We start from the raw sequence: 18,750 nt of genomic DNA on the forward strand, positions 1-18,750 counted from the left end.
ACCATTAATCTTGTGCTTATCATTAGGCTACATCACACGAGATCGTTTTTTTTTTTTGGAGCCAGAATTTCTCCAGCACAAAACGATCTTCATTCATTTATGAAGTTAATTGAAAATTAAACTGGTATTTGCTGTCTCTCTTTTAATTTTTTTTTTACATTTTTATTTGTATAATTTTTTATTTATTTTATTTAAACGTCTTTGTGTACTGTAAATCCAATTTCTTAAATATGTTATCTTTTTGGATGTCTTGTTAAAAATGTAAATGTTGTATGTTATGTTCAATGTCTAATAAAAAAAGTTTTGAAATGTTATTGGAGCAAGCAATGGGTTGTTTTCTAAACCCCTTGTTGTTCCATTACGTGAAGACTATTTGTAGCCTGCATCCTGATCAAGTATGTCAATATATAACGTCATTTCATGATGCTTTTTCATTTTTAATCCTCAAATGATTGAAATGTTGAAAATAAGCTAATTGTGTTTACAGAAATGATAACTTGATTAGTAGGCTAACAATTTGGTAAAGAACATTCTAGATGAGCACCTTAAACTTGACCGCTACGAAACCTTCTGTTGCATTTCCAGATTATTCTTTTGACAGCAAAATATAAGAGGCTTAGAAGAATTAGCCTCTCCAAAACTGCTGTTAGTTTAATCCTAGGGGTTTAATCGTGACCCATTCATTGCATTTTCTGGCAGTTTCCAATATTAAGGAAATAAAATAAAGTACGGGACCTCAAAAGGTGATGAAAGGCGAGACTTCTCTCAGAATCAATGGGGCGGTGTCTTAATATGCAAATTAAGTGAGTGTTCGGACACGTCACGTTTTACAATATAATATACAGTAGGGCGTGAACAGCGGAAGAAAAGGAGTGGTGGATCTTTATAAAAGCCGCTTTTGGAGCATACCGAAGAAAGTGCAGATAAAGAATGAAATAATTTACTTTTCAACTTTTAAAGTCACCAATTGAGAGTGAGCATAGCGAACATCCTACAGCACAGGAGCTGTTGTAGGCTGCTGACAGATGACAACCTCGCATGCAGATCTCTCATTCAGCAAACATCAGGGCATTATCATAAAAATTTGGTAAGTTGCACTGAACTTAAGAGGATATATTCAAGTAGTCATATATAGGGTAAAAATGTTACAGAACCAGGTATTCGAACGTACTGAAGCCTGTAAACTGATTCGACGTACATACGTACAGATGCGCCAAATTTGAAGAGAGGAAATTGATGCAAGATCTTCAATGTACTAAGATAAATACGTGGCAAAGAACACGTCTCTGACTAGTACAAAATATCGTTTTGTCAGAATGTTAATGTAGTCTCTACGTCAAATAACAAGCCCAGTTATGGTCATTATTAATATATTAGCCAGAAGCATCGTTCAGTAGTAGGCTACTCGTGTGGCGACTGGCGCTTCTAGAAATTTCGATGTCGTGGGATGACGTGCTTTGTTTTCCTGTCACTTGCCATTGATTCCACGCGTGTCAATGGCCACGTTAGTTTTGGGTCGGCTTGTGTTTTAATAAGACTAGAATATCAATCGGCAGTGTCAGTTGATAGGTATGGTCCTGAAACAGGGTGATGGTTGTCAGTCATTGAATGAATGGTGTAAATGACGTAAGTCTATTTCTTGTTTGTAGATCGTATATTTTTGCTCCCGACTGCTCATCTGTATGTGTAAAATGTCGCAAAACTGTATTCATTGCCATTACTGTCGCATGTTTGAGGTCGTAACGATTCTCTGTTATTGAAGTGAGTTGAATGCCAGTGGAAATTTTTCTCTTCTTTGCTCATTGCCCTCCCCTTTCTCCCCCGCAAAGTCTTTCTCTTTCTTTTGGCCAACCAGAAAATCCGTAAGATTAACCCAGTCAGTCAGGTCACTAAATTTAACACCTATCTGGAGCATCTGTTTACAGTATAGACTCGTTTTTTACAGTTGTCGTGTGAAGAGTTGTCTGTTTATAGCCTTCATAAGGATGTGGATCCTGATAACCATCGCAAGTCAGTTAAAAGGAATTTGTTTTGGTGTAACCTTTTTACATGGAAATAAAGGGATACCAATAATGTCATGTTTTCTTCTTTCTTTCTTTATTCTATATGCCATTCCAGCATCTATGGCTATATACATGGCGATTGGCGAGGACTGGTTAATACATACACAAGTTGAACCCGAGGACCTTCTTGCTGTGAAGCAACAGTGCTACGCACTGTGCTGCCCCAATGTCATATTTTAACCTGTATCACGAATAAATCTATTTATTGTGTCCATGCATATGGGGATGTATTAGACAAGCAAACTAGAAACTTTAGAAAGTGCGATAAGTCTATACACAAACTTACCTGGTTTATAAAAAGCGAGGTTTATGAAAAGAAAATTGTGTTTGTTTTCCCAGCATCATGTGGCTTTAACCGAGACAGCAAGGGCCAAAACAGAGCGATTTTGTTTAGAAAGGGGTGGGACATCTGCCTCCCATTTGGACCATAATGTGAGAGAAACAGAGTTTTCATTGTACTGAAAAGATTTATTGCATAGTTATGTGATATGCATATGAAATGAGTTACAGGGGCCACTTCACAATTTAAACCAACAGGAGGCGGTAGTCCTTAAATAATAGCTTTTTGTGATGGGCATCAGATACGCTGCATCCCAAACCGCCTACTTCTATACTATATAGTATGTAAAAAGCACTACTTCTGAAGATTGCTGAAGTTACTATTCAGCAAACCAGTTTGGAAAGTATTGCACTACTCCAGTCCAACCTTAAGCTAATGTTGGATTTTATCGCAAACCGATTCATGTAATGTTACGCAATAATCTGTCATCATGATTCACGAGGAATTAGTTCCTGAGCTTAGTACATGTTTCAGGTTGCAGAGCAAATATGTATCTGCAAGTTATGCAAGAATTTGTAAGCTTTTAAACCAGAATGTATGAAGCTGCTAGTTGTTATCGTGTTTTTCTATTACTTAGAATAGTTTGTAATACAAGTTACAAAATACAAGGCAAAAGGGCGGAGAAGCCAAAATATAATTCCTCAGAGAATCCAAACAAGACACATTAAAAATTTCCCTTACAGGATTTTGCATGAAGTTTTATGCTATTTTTAACAACTATTTAAGTTGTTGATATTTGTATTTACTATTAGAAACTTTACTTAACCTGTTTTTTATTTATTTTGTAATACTATGTAAAATATCCATGCTTGCAGAATAACAACATGAACATTGTTTTCAATAAAACATTTGACCCAAAAGCACAATTGTCATGTTTTTTAAAGATGGTCAGTCACTATTGAAAAGCTACATACAGGGACATATACAAATTTAGTGTATATCTTGATCTATACTTCATCTAATGCATGCTTTGTCTGTCTCTCTTTCTTTCTGTGTTTGCTGTCTTGCAGGAATGTAAACTCTCGCCATTTGTAGACCAGAAGCCTGAGACATCCTTCCCAAAATAACCTCATGTGCTTCATGAGAGCACCGTTGGATTATCAAATCGAATCAAAACACAAACAAAATAAAGCTTTACCTGGCAGATGGTGGATGCTTCCTTCTCCTGCTAGAAAGACAGCAAACCAAAGGAATAAGAGATTTTATGTGCATTTCTTGCATATTTAATCAAACAAATCTTTTTGTGCACCTCCTGTGGGCTAAGTAACCCTAAACATGTTAATAACGGGACCAGCAATGGAGGCGGCGGATATTGCAGTTGTCGCACTTTATTTTGTCCTTGTGTTTGTTATTGGTCTCCTCGCCATGTGGAAGGCAAACCGTAGCACTGTCAGTGGCTACTTTTTGGCGGGCCGAACTATGAATTGGGCGGTGATTGGCGCCTCGTTGTTTGTGAGCAACATTGGTAGCGAGCATTTCATTGGCCTTGCTGGATCTGGTGCGGCGAGCGGTTTTGCAGTGGGTGCTTGGGAGTTCAATGCCCTCCTGCTTCTGCAGCTGCTGGGATGGGTTTTTATCCCAGTCTATATCCACTGTGGAGTTTATACCATGCCAGAGTACCTTTACAAGCGTTATGGGGGCAAGCGGCTTAAGGTTTACTTTGCAGCCCTTTCGATTTTACTCTACGTCTTTACTAAAATCTCTGTGGACTTGTATGCGGGAGCTCTCTTTATCCAGGAGTCTCTCGGTTGGAACCTCTACCTGTCAATCATCCTGCTGATTTCAATGACAGCATTGCTGACAGTGACAGGTGGACTGGTGGCAGTGATCTATACAGACACCCTACAAGCTGTGCTTATGATTTGCGGGGCATTAACCCTTACTATCATCAGCCTGGTCAAAGTGGGGGGTTTGGAAGGTGTACGGGAAAAATACATGCTGGCGGTCCCGAATGTCACTGCCATTTTGGCTAACAACAACTTTAGCTTTACATACACCAACTCTTGCCGAATTCATCCAAAGCCACATTCGCTCCAGCTCCTACGAGGGCCGCTTGATGAGGACATCCCTTGGCCGGGCTTCCTGTTGGGTCAGACACCTGCATCTATTTGGTACTGGTGTGCTGACCAGGTCATTGTACAGAGAGTGTTAGCTGCTAAGAATATCGCCCATGCCAAAGGCTCTACTCTTATGGCAGGTATCCTCAAGATCTTTCCCATGTTCATCATCGTCATTCCAGGAATGATATCAAGAATAATGTTCCCAGATGAGCTGGCGTGCATCGGACCAGAGCACTGCATGGCAGTGTGTGGCAGTCAGGCTGGTTGCTCCAACATCGCCTACCCCCGGTTGGTCATGAGCGTAATGCCGGTGGGTCTGCGAGGGTTAATGATGGCTGTCATGATAGCTGCCCTTATGAGTGACTTGGATTCAATTTTCAACAGTGCTAGCACCATCTTCACTTTGGACATTTATAAAATGCTGCGTATGCGCGCCACATCCCGTGAGCTGGTGGTGGTTGGCAGGTTGTTTGTGTTGTTCATGGTGATTATCAGCATTGCTTGGGTGCCGGTCATTATTGAGATGCAAGGTGGCCAGATGTACCTGTACATTCAAGAAATGGCCGGATACCTCACACCTCCTATTGCTGCTCTCTTTCTGCTGGGAGTCTTCTGGAAGCGTTGTAATGAGACTGGAGCATTTTGGGGTGGCATGACTGGGTTCACCCTAGGCACCACCAGGCTCATCCTTGGCTTTATATATCGTGAGCCGAGATGTGACCAGCCGGATGAACGCCCAACTTTTATCACGCACGTTCATTATATGTATATCGCTGCCGGGCTATTTTGGATCTCTGGCCTGGTGGCTGTGATTGTCAGTTTGTGCACATTACCCCCAGAAAAAGATAAAATCCAACGTACTACTATCTGGGGCTTAAGGGAACTTAAAAAACTTACTGTGACCGAACGAAAGGAAATGTACAAACTCGATAAGAATGAGTCATGCAATGGCGATTTTAAGAAAGATGTGCCCGAGGATGTCCAGAACGAGAGATGTCTTGATGGGGCTGACATTAAACTTCTTACACCCTCCACCTGTGACCAAGATCCAAAGACCCCTAGCACGGCATCAACACCTATGGAGCTTTACAGCAACGGTCATGCAGAGCTTCTGAATCAAAATAGTGAAAGTAAATGTGATGATGAGAGCTGCCTGCAAGTGTTGGACTGGATTTGTAGGCATAAGCAAAATACATCTGCTGCTCAACCGAAAATCATTGAGGAAGATGAAGCAACTGTCTGTGAAATGCTTCATGAACCCCCAAAGATCAAAATTTTACTGAACTGTGGCCTGATAGTTGTCTGTTCACTGGGTATCTTCATGTTTGTGTACTTTTCTTTGTAATGTGCTGAACCTGCGGTTACAATGAAGACTGTGTATGGACAGCACATGTATATAATCTATTTGTTATTACAAGCCATCTAGGGTCTGTAATATTTACAGTGTGCTTTTCCCATATATAACTTCTTTTAGGGAACATTTTTAAATCATACTGATAGAAGTGATTTAATCTTTTTTCATTGGAAAATAGTTCAGCTTCTCTTTGTTATGTTTCGACAACCAAATACAAACTGTATATTTTCTATAGTTTATAAAAAGACACACTAAGCCTCATGTAGGACATGCTGTTTTTTGTAAAGAGTGCTGAATTTTGCTCTAATGTATTCAGTCCTATACTAAAACAAGCTCAATTTTGCTGCCTTAAGTATTTGTGTTTCTGAGTGTGTGGAAGTTAGTCGTAAGCACTATTAGGACATTTTTTTAAAACTTGACCTCACTGATGAATTTGCCACCTGTAGGTCTTCAATGGATAGGGTTATATAACCGACTGGCTATATTTCATTGGCGGCCATCATGTGTGTGGTTCCTTTTTTCAAAATATGTGTTCTGCGCCCTCGAGAGATCCTGTGTGCATCACGTGTCTTGTCAAAATAAGTGCCTGCTGCAGACGCGTCTAAAGGGTTTATCATAAAAGAGACGCTCGCGTTGGTCAGAAACTCGCATAATCTCATGCGTAATCAAAGCTTACGGTTAAGGGAGTGTCTTGCGTGTATTTTGTGAACGTGAGCGTCTTTTTATCAGTTTTGACGGTTTTGACGCGTCTGCAGCAGGCACCTATTTTGACGAAACACGTGAGCACACAGGATCTCTCGACGCGCAAAACACATATTTTAAAAAAAGGAACCACACACGACACTCCGAACACTTATTTTGAATTAGCACCCCTCGGATGAGCAGTCACGAGCCGCCACTACTATATTTTAAGAATTGATTAAAGTTTGTGTGAAATGAAAATTGTCAAAACAATGACATTTCAGTGAGAAAAGGTGGGAAATTTATCATGTCTTTAAGTTTTATAAATAAATAAAAAAACACTGTCGTGTGCATATAAATATGCTTGTGCCATCTAAACTTGGTACCATTATCTTGTTGTACATGTTTAAGTACAAGTGAATATTTAAGTCTTTTGATTGTCAGTTGTCAGTAACTAGGTCAATTGTAATTGTAACTATGTATGTCTTTTGCTGTATTTTTTTTTTGATGATGTGTAAAAAAAACTCCTTGTAGGTGGGGCTACATTCATCGGACATTTGTAATAAAAAAGTCAAATGCCTTTCATGCAAGGGCCTTTAAGTAACTGATTTGTCCTCATTTTGGGTATATATAATAGTTAAGGTACAAAAAAATTCCTCTATAAAGAATGTATTACTGCAATACAACTCAACCAGCACACTCTGGTTATCTGTGTGGTTACCTGTAATTTTATGAAATGACCATGACAATCACCACAAAAAAAAAATGCTGTTGAAATTTGAATATTTTAAGTAGAAATATTTTACGATATCCCAAAACAGGTTGAATAATGGAGGGATGTCAAATTTTGATTGCTGCGCAAACTAGTATCTTGTTCTTATAGAAGAAGAAGAATGCAGTAACAGGCTTTGCTTGTTATCTGCTGTTGAATGCACTGTTTGTCCAGACGAAGGGGGAACTTAGTGAAAATGCGAAATGTTTTCTAAACAGAAGTAACTTATTTTTAAGGGCACGTTCAGTTTTTGCATTAATGCACTTTGAAACATTAATTCAGTTTGTATATGTGACCCAAAGGTGCAACAAAACATCTTGGCATTGTTTGAATTTATCTTTCCCATGTTAAAGGGCTGTTTCAGAAGAAGGTCTTATTATATATATATTATATATATTTGTTTGTTTGTTTAACATTGGCATACAACATTTGACTAGCCATACCATTGCTTAGGCTTTAAAGTCACCATGAAATAGAAATACATTTTTTGGTAATAACTGTTTAAATCACTTTTTTTTTGAAAAAGCAACATGGCCCAGCCTACGTTTTTCATTTATCATTTCAGAAGCCGTTTCACTCATGCTACGATACAGAAAAGAAGACAATCGCTAACTTCGTTTCAGACTTTAATAAATCAATTTAATTGTAGGTTTACAAAAGTTGGGGAATCTGTCTAATTGAATCTGATTAATTGTTTCAAACATGACAATAATTCCTTTAAGTTACAAAATATAGGTCATCTTATTTATGTTTGTACAAATTAATCTTAGAGCATTTAATATATTTTTTTTCTGGCAATGCTTTAGTGAAACTATGGAAATGATAGTTGGTTTTGGATAAACCTCAGATTTTCATATCAGTTCAACAGCCCAAATTTTGAGTTTTTGAATGGGTTTTACAGTAAAGTGATTAGATGAGGCACTGTCTTTTTTTAATTGTATTTGGAAGGCAATGTGATATTGTTTGTGTTTTATCAATGTTGATTTTAACATTTATATTATTCTAAGTTTTAATTTCACATTTTAACATTGCCTTCAATTACAACTTTATAACTGCAATTTCAGTTCTTTCATAAAATAGTTTTCAGTTTTATTTGTTTTCAAGTACAGTGTTTGTTTTACATTTGTAATGAATGGTGTATACCAAATATTTGTATTGACTGGTGACTTGTTTGTACATTTCTTGATTTCTTGTGTTGCCTAAATTATCAATTATTTGTGTTACAAGCCGACAAGATTAAGTTTGAAGTTTTTAGGGTTTAATGTCAGATCTTATCAGAAATACAAAAATGATGTATATGTTTGCTACTTTTATTATCAAAAGTGTTGCAAATAAATAAATGGATATTCATTTGAGAAAATTAAACTGTGTGAGTTTATTTTTGATGCATTATGTATAGCACTTGCATACTGTATTGTTGAATTGCTTTCAAATATCTAAAATATCACATTGCAAACACGATTGTAATATAAAACAGTACACACTTGCTTATTTGTAATAATTAAATTGTTGCCCTCTCTAAATAAAAGTCAACACAAATTTGATATGCTTAATATGAAGACAATTACTTCTGTACAAAGATAATTTATTTAATACATTTAATATACCTACACTATACGTGCACATAGCTAAAAAGCGATAAAAGAAAACAAGAGGGGTACGCCTATACAAAATTTGATTATAGCGCTATATGTTCTGATCTCGATCCCTCTCTCTCTCTCTCTCTCTCTCTCTCTCTCTCTCTCTCTCTTGCTCTTTCTGTCATCTACAGTATTTTTGTCTGCACAGTAGTTTTCCACTAACAACCGCTATGTTATTTCGTATTTATCTTTGAAATAGGAATGGCAGTGACTGAATGGAAACCTTCTATGAAAAGGGTGTGACCTTGTGTGTAGGTGAATCATTGTTTTGACCTAATGCACGATTCCACACCTTTGTTTGGCAATAAAGTGTTAGGGTTGGTGGGGTATTGGTGATAAACAATCAAGATGTTCCAAGAATTCATGATTGAGAGAATGTGTTATGGCTATGCCCAAAATGCACGTCTAAGCATACCCTCAAAACTGGGCCATTTCAATGGCTTCCCTTCTGGGAGATTCAACATTATAGCCTATTTCTATTTATAAATAGGTCAATCAAAAAGAGTATAAAGTAGGTTTCAAGCTGTTTTGTATATGCGTGCTGTTGATTGTAAGTAAAGTTATCTATAAATGGGTGCACCAGACTTTTGTGCAGGAGAAACCTTTTGTAAAGGTACCTCCTCAGTGATGGCTATAGACCACATTTTTATGGCAATGTAGGTATTAAAACTTTACTTAGTGTAACTTGATTATTTAGTAGTATATATGAGTAGAAGATATCTGGGCAGAAATTAAGAGCTTAAGTTAGTACTTACAGTAATGGAGAAAGTCAACTTTTAAAGAATAAAAATATTTTTTTTTGTCATTTTTACTTATAGGATTAAATGTTTAAAAGTGAAACAAACCAATACCACAAAATATCACAGAAAGGTAGTTCTTACCGAGGTGTGTCATTGTTTTCCCCTTAACATATTTCACTTCCTGGAGAATGACGAAGGTACTTTTTTGTCAGTTATTTTGTAAGTTATTAAAGGATATTACAAAAGACTAGGTTAGAAAGTGACATTGAGAAAATATGCATAGCACATAAAAAAATGCAACCACCATCTCTGTGTTAATTTAATTGTGATAAAGAGCTAAAAGAAAACCTAAATGATTAAAATGTTTAAGTCATATTGATTATGTTACTCAATATATAAAAAATGACAGAAACATGAAAATATATTGCATGTCAGGATTCAAGTTTATAGTATTTGGGTAAAAACAAATGCAGTGGCTCTGTACTAGGCCAAATTGACACACAATGTAACATAAGTAATTCATTAGCTGGTGGCTTTGATGGCATCCTGTCAACAGAAGCTATTACATCTCTTAATTCAGTGCCACTGATCAAGCACCATCTCATGAAAGATGATACAGAGCTCAATCTAATATCTGTTCATTTAGTCCTATTGAGATAATGTTACTGTGACCTTTTTTCTATCTATCTCTTTCTGGGACTGGTTCTTTTATCACAGGCAGTGGAAAAGTACTGACAGTCAAAACAATACTGTGGGCTGTTCTTTGTTCATTGTTGGAGCTAGACAGAGACATCTTTTCTATTTCAACATCTATTAAATTTTAGGACTAAAGGTTAAATATTTCTCACTCGTAGCAGTGGGAAATGCACTCCAAGTAAAATACTGTATGTCACCCCATTAGAAAGAAAAATCACAGATGAGAGCTCTTTAATATCTCAATTGTTTCTCTTATACATCAATTCGGTTAAAAAAAGTGCAAAGAAAGTCTGAAACAAAGCAAACACAAACTCTGCAAACAAGTCAATTTTAATAAAGATTTGAATTTAAAACATTTCTTATCAAACTGACCCCAATCCATATTATTTGTCTATATACATAATGCATTAATTTTACAAATCCATAGTTTTAATGTATGTAATCTTATATAAATAAGGTCTAACAGTAAATAAGGATAAGGATGATTAACTGTCATAGGTAATCTACAATAAAACAATCTTGTAAACAAAAAAAAACGAATTGTATTTTCCTTCAAGAATAATACATCGGGCCAGTTACTTTGATGAAATGAAATTCTGATTTGATTGTACACTGATTCACCATAAATGCAAAGCATAACAGGATATTTGATTATTAAAATGAGTCTTACATAATGGCACATGCCTTCAGGATTGTTCAAAAGGATGTTGTTCTTGCATGTCTGGCTCATCCGGACTGCTCCCACAAATGCTATAGTATAAGGCAAAGTTCTAATTTCTGTTCTCCAAGAGTTTATTATGCTAATTATTCCATTATTGCATTTTATTTTTCCAATGTTGGGTATTGTAATGTGATAACATTTTATACAATGCAGATAACATGAGCAACAAAACTGAGCAACCAACTTGGTGAGGAAGCTTATAGCCTGGTGCAAGGACAACAATCTCTCTATAAATGTCAACAAAATCTATCTAGTATTGTTAACATCATTCATCAAACTCACTATTACTATCATATTCTATATTATAATGTAAATTGTGTATTTTAATACATGCCAAAGCGTTATTTCAAAATGGCTGACATGTTCAGGTTACCCACACCATGTTAATAAAGCAATTTTTATTACAGTAGTCTACTGTAGTCTTTATATTTCATTTACTCGGAATATACATTATTTATTATATTATATTATATCATACTTGTATACGTATGTATATGGTGATGATATATGATTATGATGAATAATCATATAATATATATATTTACAACCTTTCCATAGGTAGTGCAGCTTTAATGCATGCAATACATTGCATCACCACATTGGTGCACTTATGAGTTGCATGTACAAATCTCTTGTTTTGTGCATCTGCTGTTGTATAAATACTGTCTTATTATGTAAATACCATCTTATTGCCGTAGTTCACTATTGTAATTTACTGTAATACTTGGATGTACCGTGTTGCTCCACACTGCAGCTTTTTTATTGCTCTACACCTATAAAAATTTGATTCTTCATGCTTGTGGTTGTTTGTTAAGCATGAAACGGTCTTTCAGTACAATAAGGAGGACACACCCATTTCAGTACTTACATTTTCCTTGTGCACTAATGAAAACCTGTCAAAAGCAATCACATACCGGAGCAGAGACACACGAAAAACAATATTGTTCTTTATCTCGAATGGCGAACTATCCTGATCTCCAGCACAAGCCACAGCAAAACACACACAGATACCAAACATTCCCAAAATTCTGTAAAGACGTCCAGTGAAGCTGCTCAGCTCTTCTGGCAATGCCGCCTCTTATGAAACCATGCCACAAATAAGGATCTGAATGGAAAATATGAATATTTGTGGTTATAGGTCTGCGGCCGTGGGTCCCAAAGGGGTCAGGTTTTGCTGGGATCAAGTTTACGTGTATGTTTACCACGAGATGTTTCTGTACTGCATAAAACAAATGCTGTACATTTCTACTGTACAAAAAAGGCGTTTTAAGTACGGACTATTGTGGTTTGCTAGGTATTTATCTAAATTCTTTCTCATTATTTAAAGTTATGATTGTACATCATTTTGATAAACAGTTCTCACCCCTTTGATTGTGTTACATAAAGTGTCTTTTTTCCTTCGCTTTATACTTGTTTGTCCCATTCCTAGGAAATTTGTCTTGGACACCATGACAGAGCCAATACACAGCTTGCATCCACACAACACAAAACATACAATAAATATAATCAAATACACATTAAAATACACATTACTTCATTAATAGTGACGTACAATATATTGTCCCTATTGTTGACTGCCATTAGCAGTTCCTGCTGAAATCTTGTGTTAATATATATCTATACATAGACCATCTGTTGAAACCTAACCCTAACCCTAACCTCAGGTTTTAAATGCGAGAAAATGGAGGACATAAATGTACGTGCCATTCTTCCCGGACGCATCCCGTCCAGGATTTTGTGTTCGTCTTCAGGAAGTCGTATTTGTCGACCGCATACGTCATAGAGGATTATTATTATTATTACAGAAAAGCAACCGTTACATTTTAAAGTAAGAATGAAACTACGATTGTATATCTTGAATTTTTAATTGAATGGCATATGCGGTCAACAAATACGACTTCCGGAAGACGCACCGAAATCCTGGACGGGATGCGTCCAGGAAGAATGGTACGTATTGGTCACCCTAATAAATGGAAATACAGTCTATGGCACAAGGTACAGAAAAATAAGGTAAACCTCATTACCTCAAAATGATTCCTGGATAAGCTGATATTTTTGAATGACCTGTGTAACCAAACCTTTCGTGGACCCCATTCACTTCCATAGTAGGAAAAAAGAATACTATGGAAGTAAATGGGGTCCATGAATGGGTTGGTTACAAACATTTCTCAAAATATCTTCCTTTGTTTTCATCAGAACAAAAAAAATTTATACAGCTTTGTAACAACATAAGGGTGAGTAAATGATGACAGAATTTTCATTTTTTAACAACTTTTGATTAAATAAAGCGTTATTAAATGCAGAAATGAACAATATGAATTAAGGTAATAAATGCTGTAGAAGTACTATAGAAGTTAGTGCATTAACTAATGTTAACAAATACAACCTTATCGTTAAGTGTTACCATCACCCACCAATATTGTAATTTTTCACTTCTTTTGATTGTTGGCCTGTTATTACCCAAAGCCAAAAACTTGTCTCCAGATAAAACCCACACAAAATTCCAAAAACACTTTACATGTTGCACATTCAGTATAAAAACCTGGAGGGAGGAGGATGGGAGAGCTAGAGAGAAAAAGTCTGTTAGAAAAGAGAGAGAGACTACATGGAAAAGTACTGTACTGTCTTTGTAATCCTATGGGAATTTTTTTTTCTCTTTGTTGATCACAAACACTTCTCCTTACAGTAGTTACATGCAAAACCAAACCTCTCTCTCTCTTCAATAAAATATCTGAGTATTTTTTTTTTTTTTAAATACTATATTAACTGTAAGGAATTCATGAGATGTTCAATTAAAGATTAAGCTAAAGTAATCATTGCATCAGGTACAATGTTAAGAAGAATAAATAATCAGGTATCGACAACTAACCTTGTCTAACAGTAATATAACACTGCATGCATTTCACAGGGTGAGGACAATACTTGAGATAGCATTATCAAAAGACTATTAATATCAAACTATCCCATACCGCAGACTGCATATGCAAAGCACATGCAACCAAATACATAATGTGGTTTTAATGCATGCAATGTTCCTGGAAGTAAGAGCTGTACATTGTAAATCTTTGCACAGGTTAAAAAAAGTTTTAGTAAGAATCTCATCACTGCACTTATTTATTTGAGTTACTTACCAGTTTAATGCCTTGGATGCACTTTAAGTCTCTTTGGATAAAAGCGTCTATCATATGCATAGGATGTAAAGTGCATCTCAAGGTAGTTTTAATGCAGTACTCTGTGCTGTGTTTCTGCTCTGATAACTTAGGATGTTACATTACACTACACACCCCTCGGGTCTCTTTATTGTGTTACGTATTAAATTGCCCCTTTGATCCTAATCATCAACAGTGCCTTTTTAGATCTGTGACCTTACCACCATGAATAATGCAACTTTTACTGCATTTTTCCACACATTGTCCAAATAAACTCCAAACAATGAAATGTTGATCTGAGGAAAAGAAGAGATATGGAAAGTTATAACTCTCAGACTATAAGTCTTTTGACCTTGCTGCAGTGTACAGTTTCATACAGACTTTTTTATAAGTCAAAAATTTCCATCACCTTTTTCCCAATTCTCTCTCTCTCTCTCTTACTCATTTTTTTTTAGACTCTGCTATGTCCTTCACATGTCTTACAGGTACAACATCATGTGAAACACATTTTCATCATTACTGTATAAATTCCACTGGATTTCACAGGACAATGTGCTTCTTTGTTTGGTCAGTGTAGTGTGTTGAATTGCTTTAAATGTCTTTGCTAACTGTTTATCAATATGGAGAGACCCAAGTCACACAGATTCAGAATTTCACACTTTACGGAAATGTTACATTTTGCTTCCAAACTTTGCTATTTGAAATCTAGAACTATTTTGGAGTTCTTAGAAATGACTGTGTACTGAAATGCAAAGCACAAAAGTAATGCAAGTCAATGCCTGCAAGCCAATCTTTCTGTCTGTCAATCTCCTAATAATGCTTGCACTTTACTGCATACAAATATCACATTTCTTCTTGGAGTCCTGTATGCCCTGAAGACATTATACTGGTTTGGTTTGTACTGTACTGTGTTGTATTCATTAATGTTGCCAATCTAAAAAACGTTCACCAAGGTTAATAACCAGGGTGTGACGTACCCTTAAACCCTATGCCCTTTTGTTCCAAAGATATTGCACAGGTTCAAAACAATCACTAATAATGTGTTTTAAACCAGCATGGGCCAGCGGTTAATATTAAACGTGATATTTTGCAAATATATTTATTTGCATACCCACAAAAAGCTTTTGCATTGTATGATACATCTGTAATGTAATAATATACACTGTACAGAAGCTGTCATTGGGACAGTACCCTTTATAAAGGTCCTTATATTTACCATTTAGGTACAGATACGTACTTTACAGATACCAACATGTAGCCTATATCTTTGAAGTTTTAGTATGTACCTTTGATGTGCTAATATGCACTCTTTAACTACAAAGGTTTACTTTTTAAAAAGGTATTGGCCCAGTTACAGCTTTTGTATCTTTGTTTCTGATAGTTAGGTTTCTCAAAATTCCTTGTTTTCTACAGAAAAAGATAAATAATAAATGCCATATAGGTCACATGGGAGAGGTATAGAACTCTTAAAAACACATACCTTGATATCTTGCTTTGTCTAACCAACAGCTGATTTCCATTTACATGATACACCATTTGTGTAATAGTCTTTTTGGGCTTGCTTTAAATTGATCTATCACACACTGCAAGAACAGAACTGTTTTAGGTTGACAATGGAATTGTGTTCAATGTAACTTTGAGCTAACTGAATGAGTGGAAAACATATGCCACCTAGTGTCTGCAGGTGGCACTGAAAGAAAAACAAACAATTTCAACAAACTATCACCAACGCTTATTTGCATATCATATGATGATTGCATGATCAAAAGAGAACAATATTTAAATAAACGCCATAAAATACTGAGGCACATTTTACGCATGTGAGCAAGATAAATACAATGAGAAGGAAATATTGTCAGGCTGTTCAAGTCTGTGCATCAGTCCAAGATGTTTTTCCTTCTTGAGAAACAATTAATGTTAAAAATCAGGTAAGTCAAAAGTTGTTCACCTGTGTTAGGAGTTATAAATCACGTGTAAAAAACTGGCAAGTAACACATCCTATAGCCTATAAATTTGTTGCATAATGAAATGTTTTGTTTGTTTGATATAATTATTATATTAAATAAAGCTAGTATCAGCATAATTAAGGGGAGTACACATATGCAAAAATATTTATATTTTTGGAATAAATTTAGTTTTTGAATACATTGATTTGCAGCAGTAAGCACTGTATAAATATTCTCAGTAATAGATATGTCAGTTTCCCCAGAACATAATTAATAAATCTGTATAACAATGTCCAAGTGTTGCTTTTTGACCTTATGTGTTCATGTTACATTTTTAGCTATACATAGCAAAGATTATCCTCTGAATTTTATTTAGACTCATCTAACCTCTTTTTTCAAATGTTCGCTCTTTCACTCCAATTGATCCGCACAACAATAGTCAAGCCTGACACTCCACCTGCAGGAGTCACAAGTGCTCTAAATAATTTTTAGAAGAGCTGGAATCTAAGACCCAGCATAAATTGAACCAACTTTAAGTTGAGAAGGGAGCACTTCAATGATCCCTACCACAAATGCATTGAGGGAGACTCAGACCAAGGCACATTACTAGAGTTTTGCTATATCTAACCTCAACATGACATCTCTGGAAGTCAGCCATGTTCTTACTGAACCGGTGTGCTCCACCTATGGATTTAAGCCAACTTTTTGGAAATGTGTTATGTACTGTAGATGCATGCACTTTCAAAAATGTTGACGGTACCCTTTAAAATGTTATAATATCTACCATGTGATATGCAGATATGTACTAGACGAGGTACCAATAGACCTTTGAAGTACTAATATGCACCCTTTAGGTACAAACGTATACTTTTTGAAAAGGGTACCGCCCATGACAGATTTTGTACCTTAAAATGTAAAGATTAAATTGGTTAAGGTTATTGTATTCTGTTGCATGTTAGACATGCAGATAATTATTTGTGTGCTATAGATATGTTATGTCTGAGGGTATTTTGATGACATCTTAAGACAAATTTGAATCCGTGTATGAGTTTTTTTTATGTTATGTCTATAGCAACATCCTTCAAACAGCTGATCCTAATTTGGGCATCAGTGTTGCTGGAGTCATTGCTATGACAACAAATTCTATTTAAAGTCACAGAAACTTAAACAGTGCTTTCATACAATGCAAGTGCAAGTGTGGAAATCTGATAGCATTTTTTTATTAATCACTTGCTAAGTCTTAGTCAACCCATTCTGTACCATGAATCATCTTTCATTAGTTTTAATTTTTGATGAAAGCTGAGTCTATTCCACAGCAAAATAAACTATTGGACGTAGCAAGAGAACAGAGCATTTACTTTATATCTAACTCAATGTATGTGATAAAATAACATTTAAACCAAGTTATCTTATATAAGAAAAAGTAAATGTATGTACCATACTTGCACACATACAGCATAATACTAGTGTCAGTGTACTGTAAGACCAACCTGATCTCATGGGAATTCGTATGTATTTTAAGAGTTGGCTAATTCGTATAAATACAATTATTTATATTTATTATAACACCAACCCTTAACCCCCTGTCACAGAGACAAGAGCAAAACATGCAAGAACGAATTAGAAGTCATAAAATATGTATGAATTGGCATGAGATTGTGTTGGTAAAACAATATTTCAATAAAATTACCCAATCTATATGTATTTTACCCTCAAGGCTGAGAGTTGAACTTAGCTATCCGTGGGTGGAAGAATTTGTACTAAATTCAGGGTTCCTACACCTTAGTTAACTTCAATTTCAAAGACCTTTCAAGGACTTTCCAGGTCCAATTCCCTCAAATTCAAGGACTAAATGTGGGGATACATTTCAAGTTAGAGCAAGGTTACATTGTGTTACCTATTAAGATTCATTGTTACAGTTCCCTTTCGAGGAAACTCGCGCTGCGTCACTACGGTGACACTTCAGGGGTAAGTGCATTTGAATGTCATGTGTATATCAAATTCAACCAATGGTGAGGCTTAACGACAAAGACGGCGTTCCAGGGAGCCAGGAAGTATGGCAAGGGAGAAGCAGCATCTCGCTCCCTTATCAGGGAACAACAGTTACATACGTAATCCGAGATGTTTTCATTTGTCAAACACAACTATGCAAAAAGCATTTTGGTATGAATCAACATTCGCATACAGAAGATACTATCTTATACTACACAGGGAATGGATTTTTTTCTTCAGAAAACTTCTTTGCATTAAATAGATTCAAGCACTTTAAATGACCTGTACAGAACCTATGTATGTATATTGTTAAAAACTTCCCAGGGCCTTAGATTCCCCCCAGATTCACAAACTTTCAAGGATTTCAAGGACCCATGGGGAACCCGGAAAATTAGCTTTTAATGCCCACTCAGGCTAGCTACATCTTAAAATACATCAGTGCCCTTTGTTTTGCATCATAATGCACACAAGTAATGTTTTTAGTAAGCATGTTTGTTAAAACTAGCTATATTTCCTAATTAAACTGAGGCCTTGTCCTGGTTTAAACTAATCTCTGTTTGAAAAAACCACCCCTTGAGATATTTATTGAACAGAAT

At 35.9% G+C, this 18,750-nt stretch overlaps 1 protein-coding gene across 2 annotated transcripts; it reads left to right on the plus strand.

Moving 5' to 3' along the window:
* The first annotated feature begins 825 nt into the window (after positions 1 to 825).
* Positions 826 to 8,645, plus strand: slc5a3b (solute carrier family 5 member 3b). 2 transcript variants are annotated; one of them, XR_010526941.1, is made up of 2 exons: positions 826 to 1,087; positions 2,119 to 3,407. XR_010526941.1 is itself a non-coding variant. In XM_065251836.2 (2 exons), the coding sequence occupies exon 2, from the start codon at positions 3,679 to 3,681 to the stop codon at positions 5,806 to 5,808; it is 2,130 nt and encodes a 709-aa protein (XP_065107908.1). In that variant the 5' UTR covers positions 827 to 1,087; positions 3,414 to 3,678; the 3' UTR covers positions 5,809 to 8,645. The 2 variants fall into 2 exon arrangements, 1 of the variants encoding a protein (XP_065107908.1); XM_065251836.2 differs by lacking the exon at positions 2,119 to 3,407 and adding an exon at positions 3,414 to 8,645 and having other exon boundaries at positions 827 to 1,087.
* Positions 8,646 to 18,750: the final 10,105 nt, after the last annotated feature.

This window comes from Paramisgurnus dabryanus, chromosome 15, assembly GCF_030506205.2.
Source record: "Paramisgurnus dabryanus chromosome 15, PD_genome_1.1, whole genome shotgun sequence".
Classification (NCBI taxonomy): Eukaryota; Metazoa; Chordata; class Actinopteri; order Cypriniformes; family Cobitidae; genus Paramisgurnus; species Paramisgurnus dabryanus.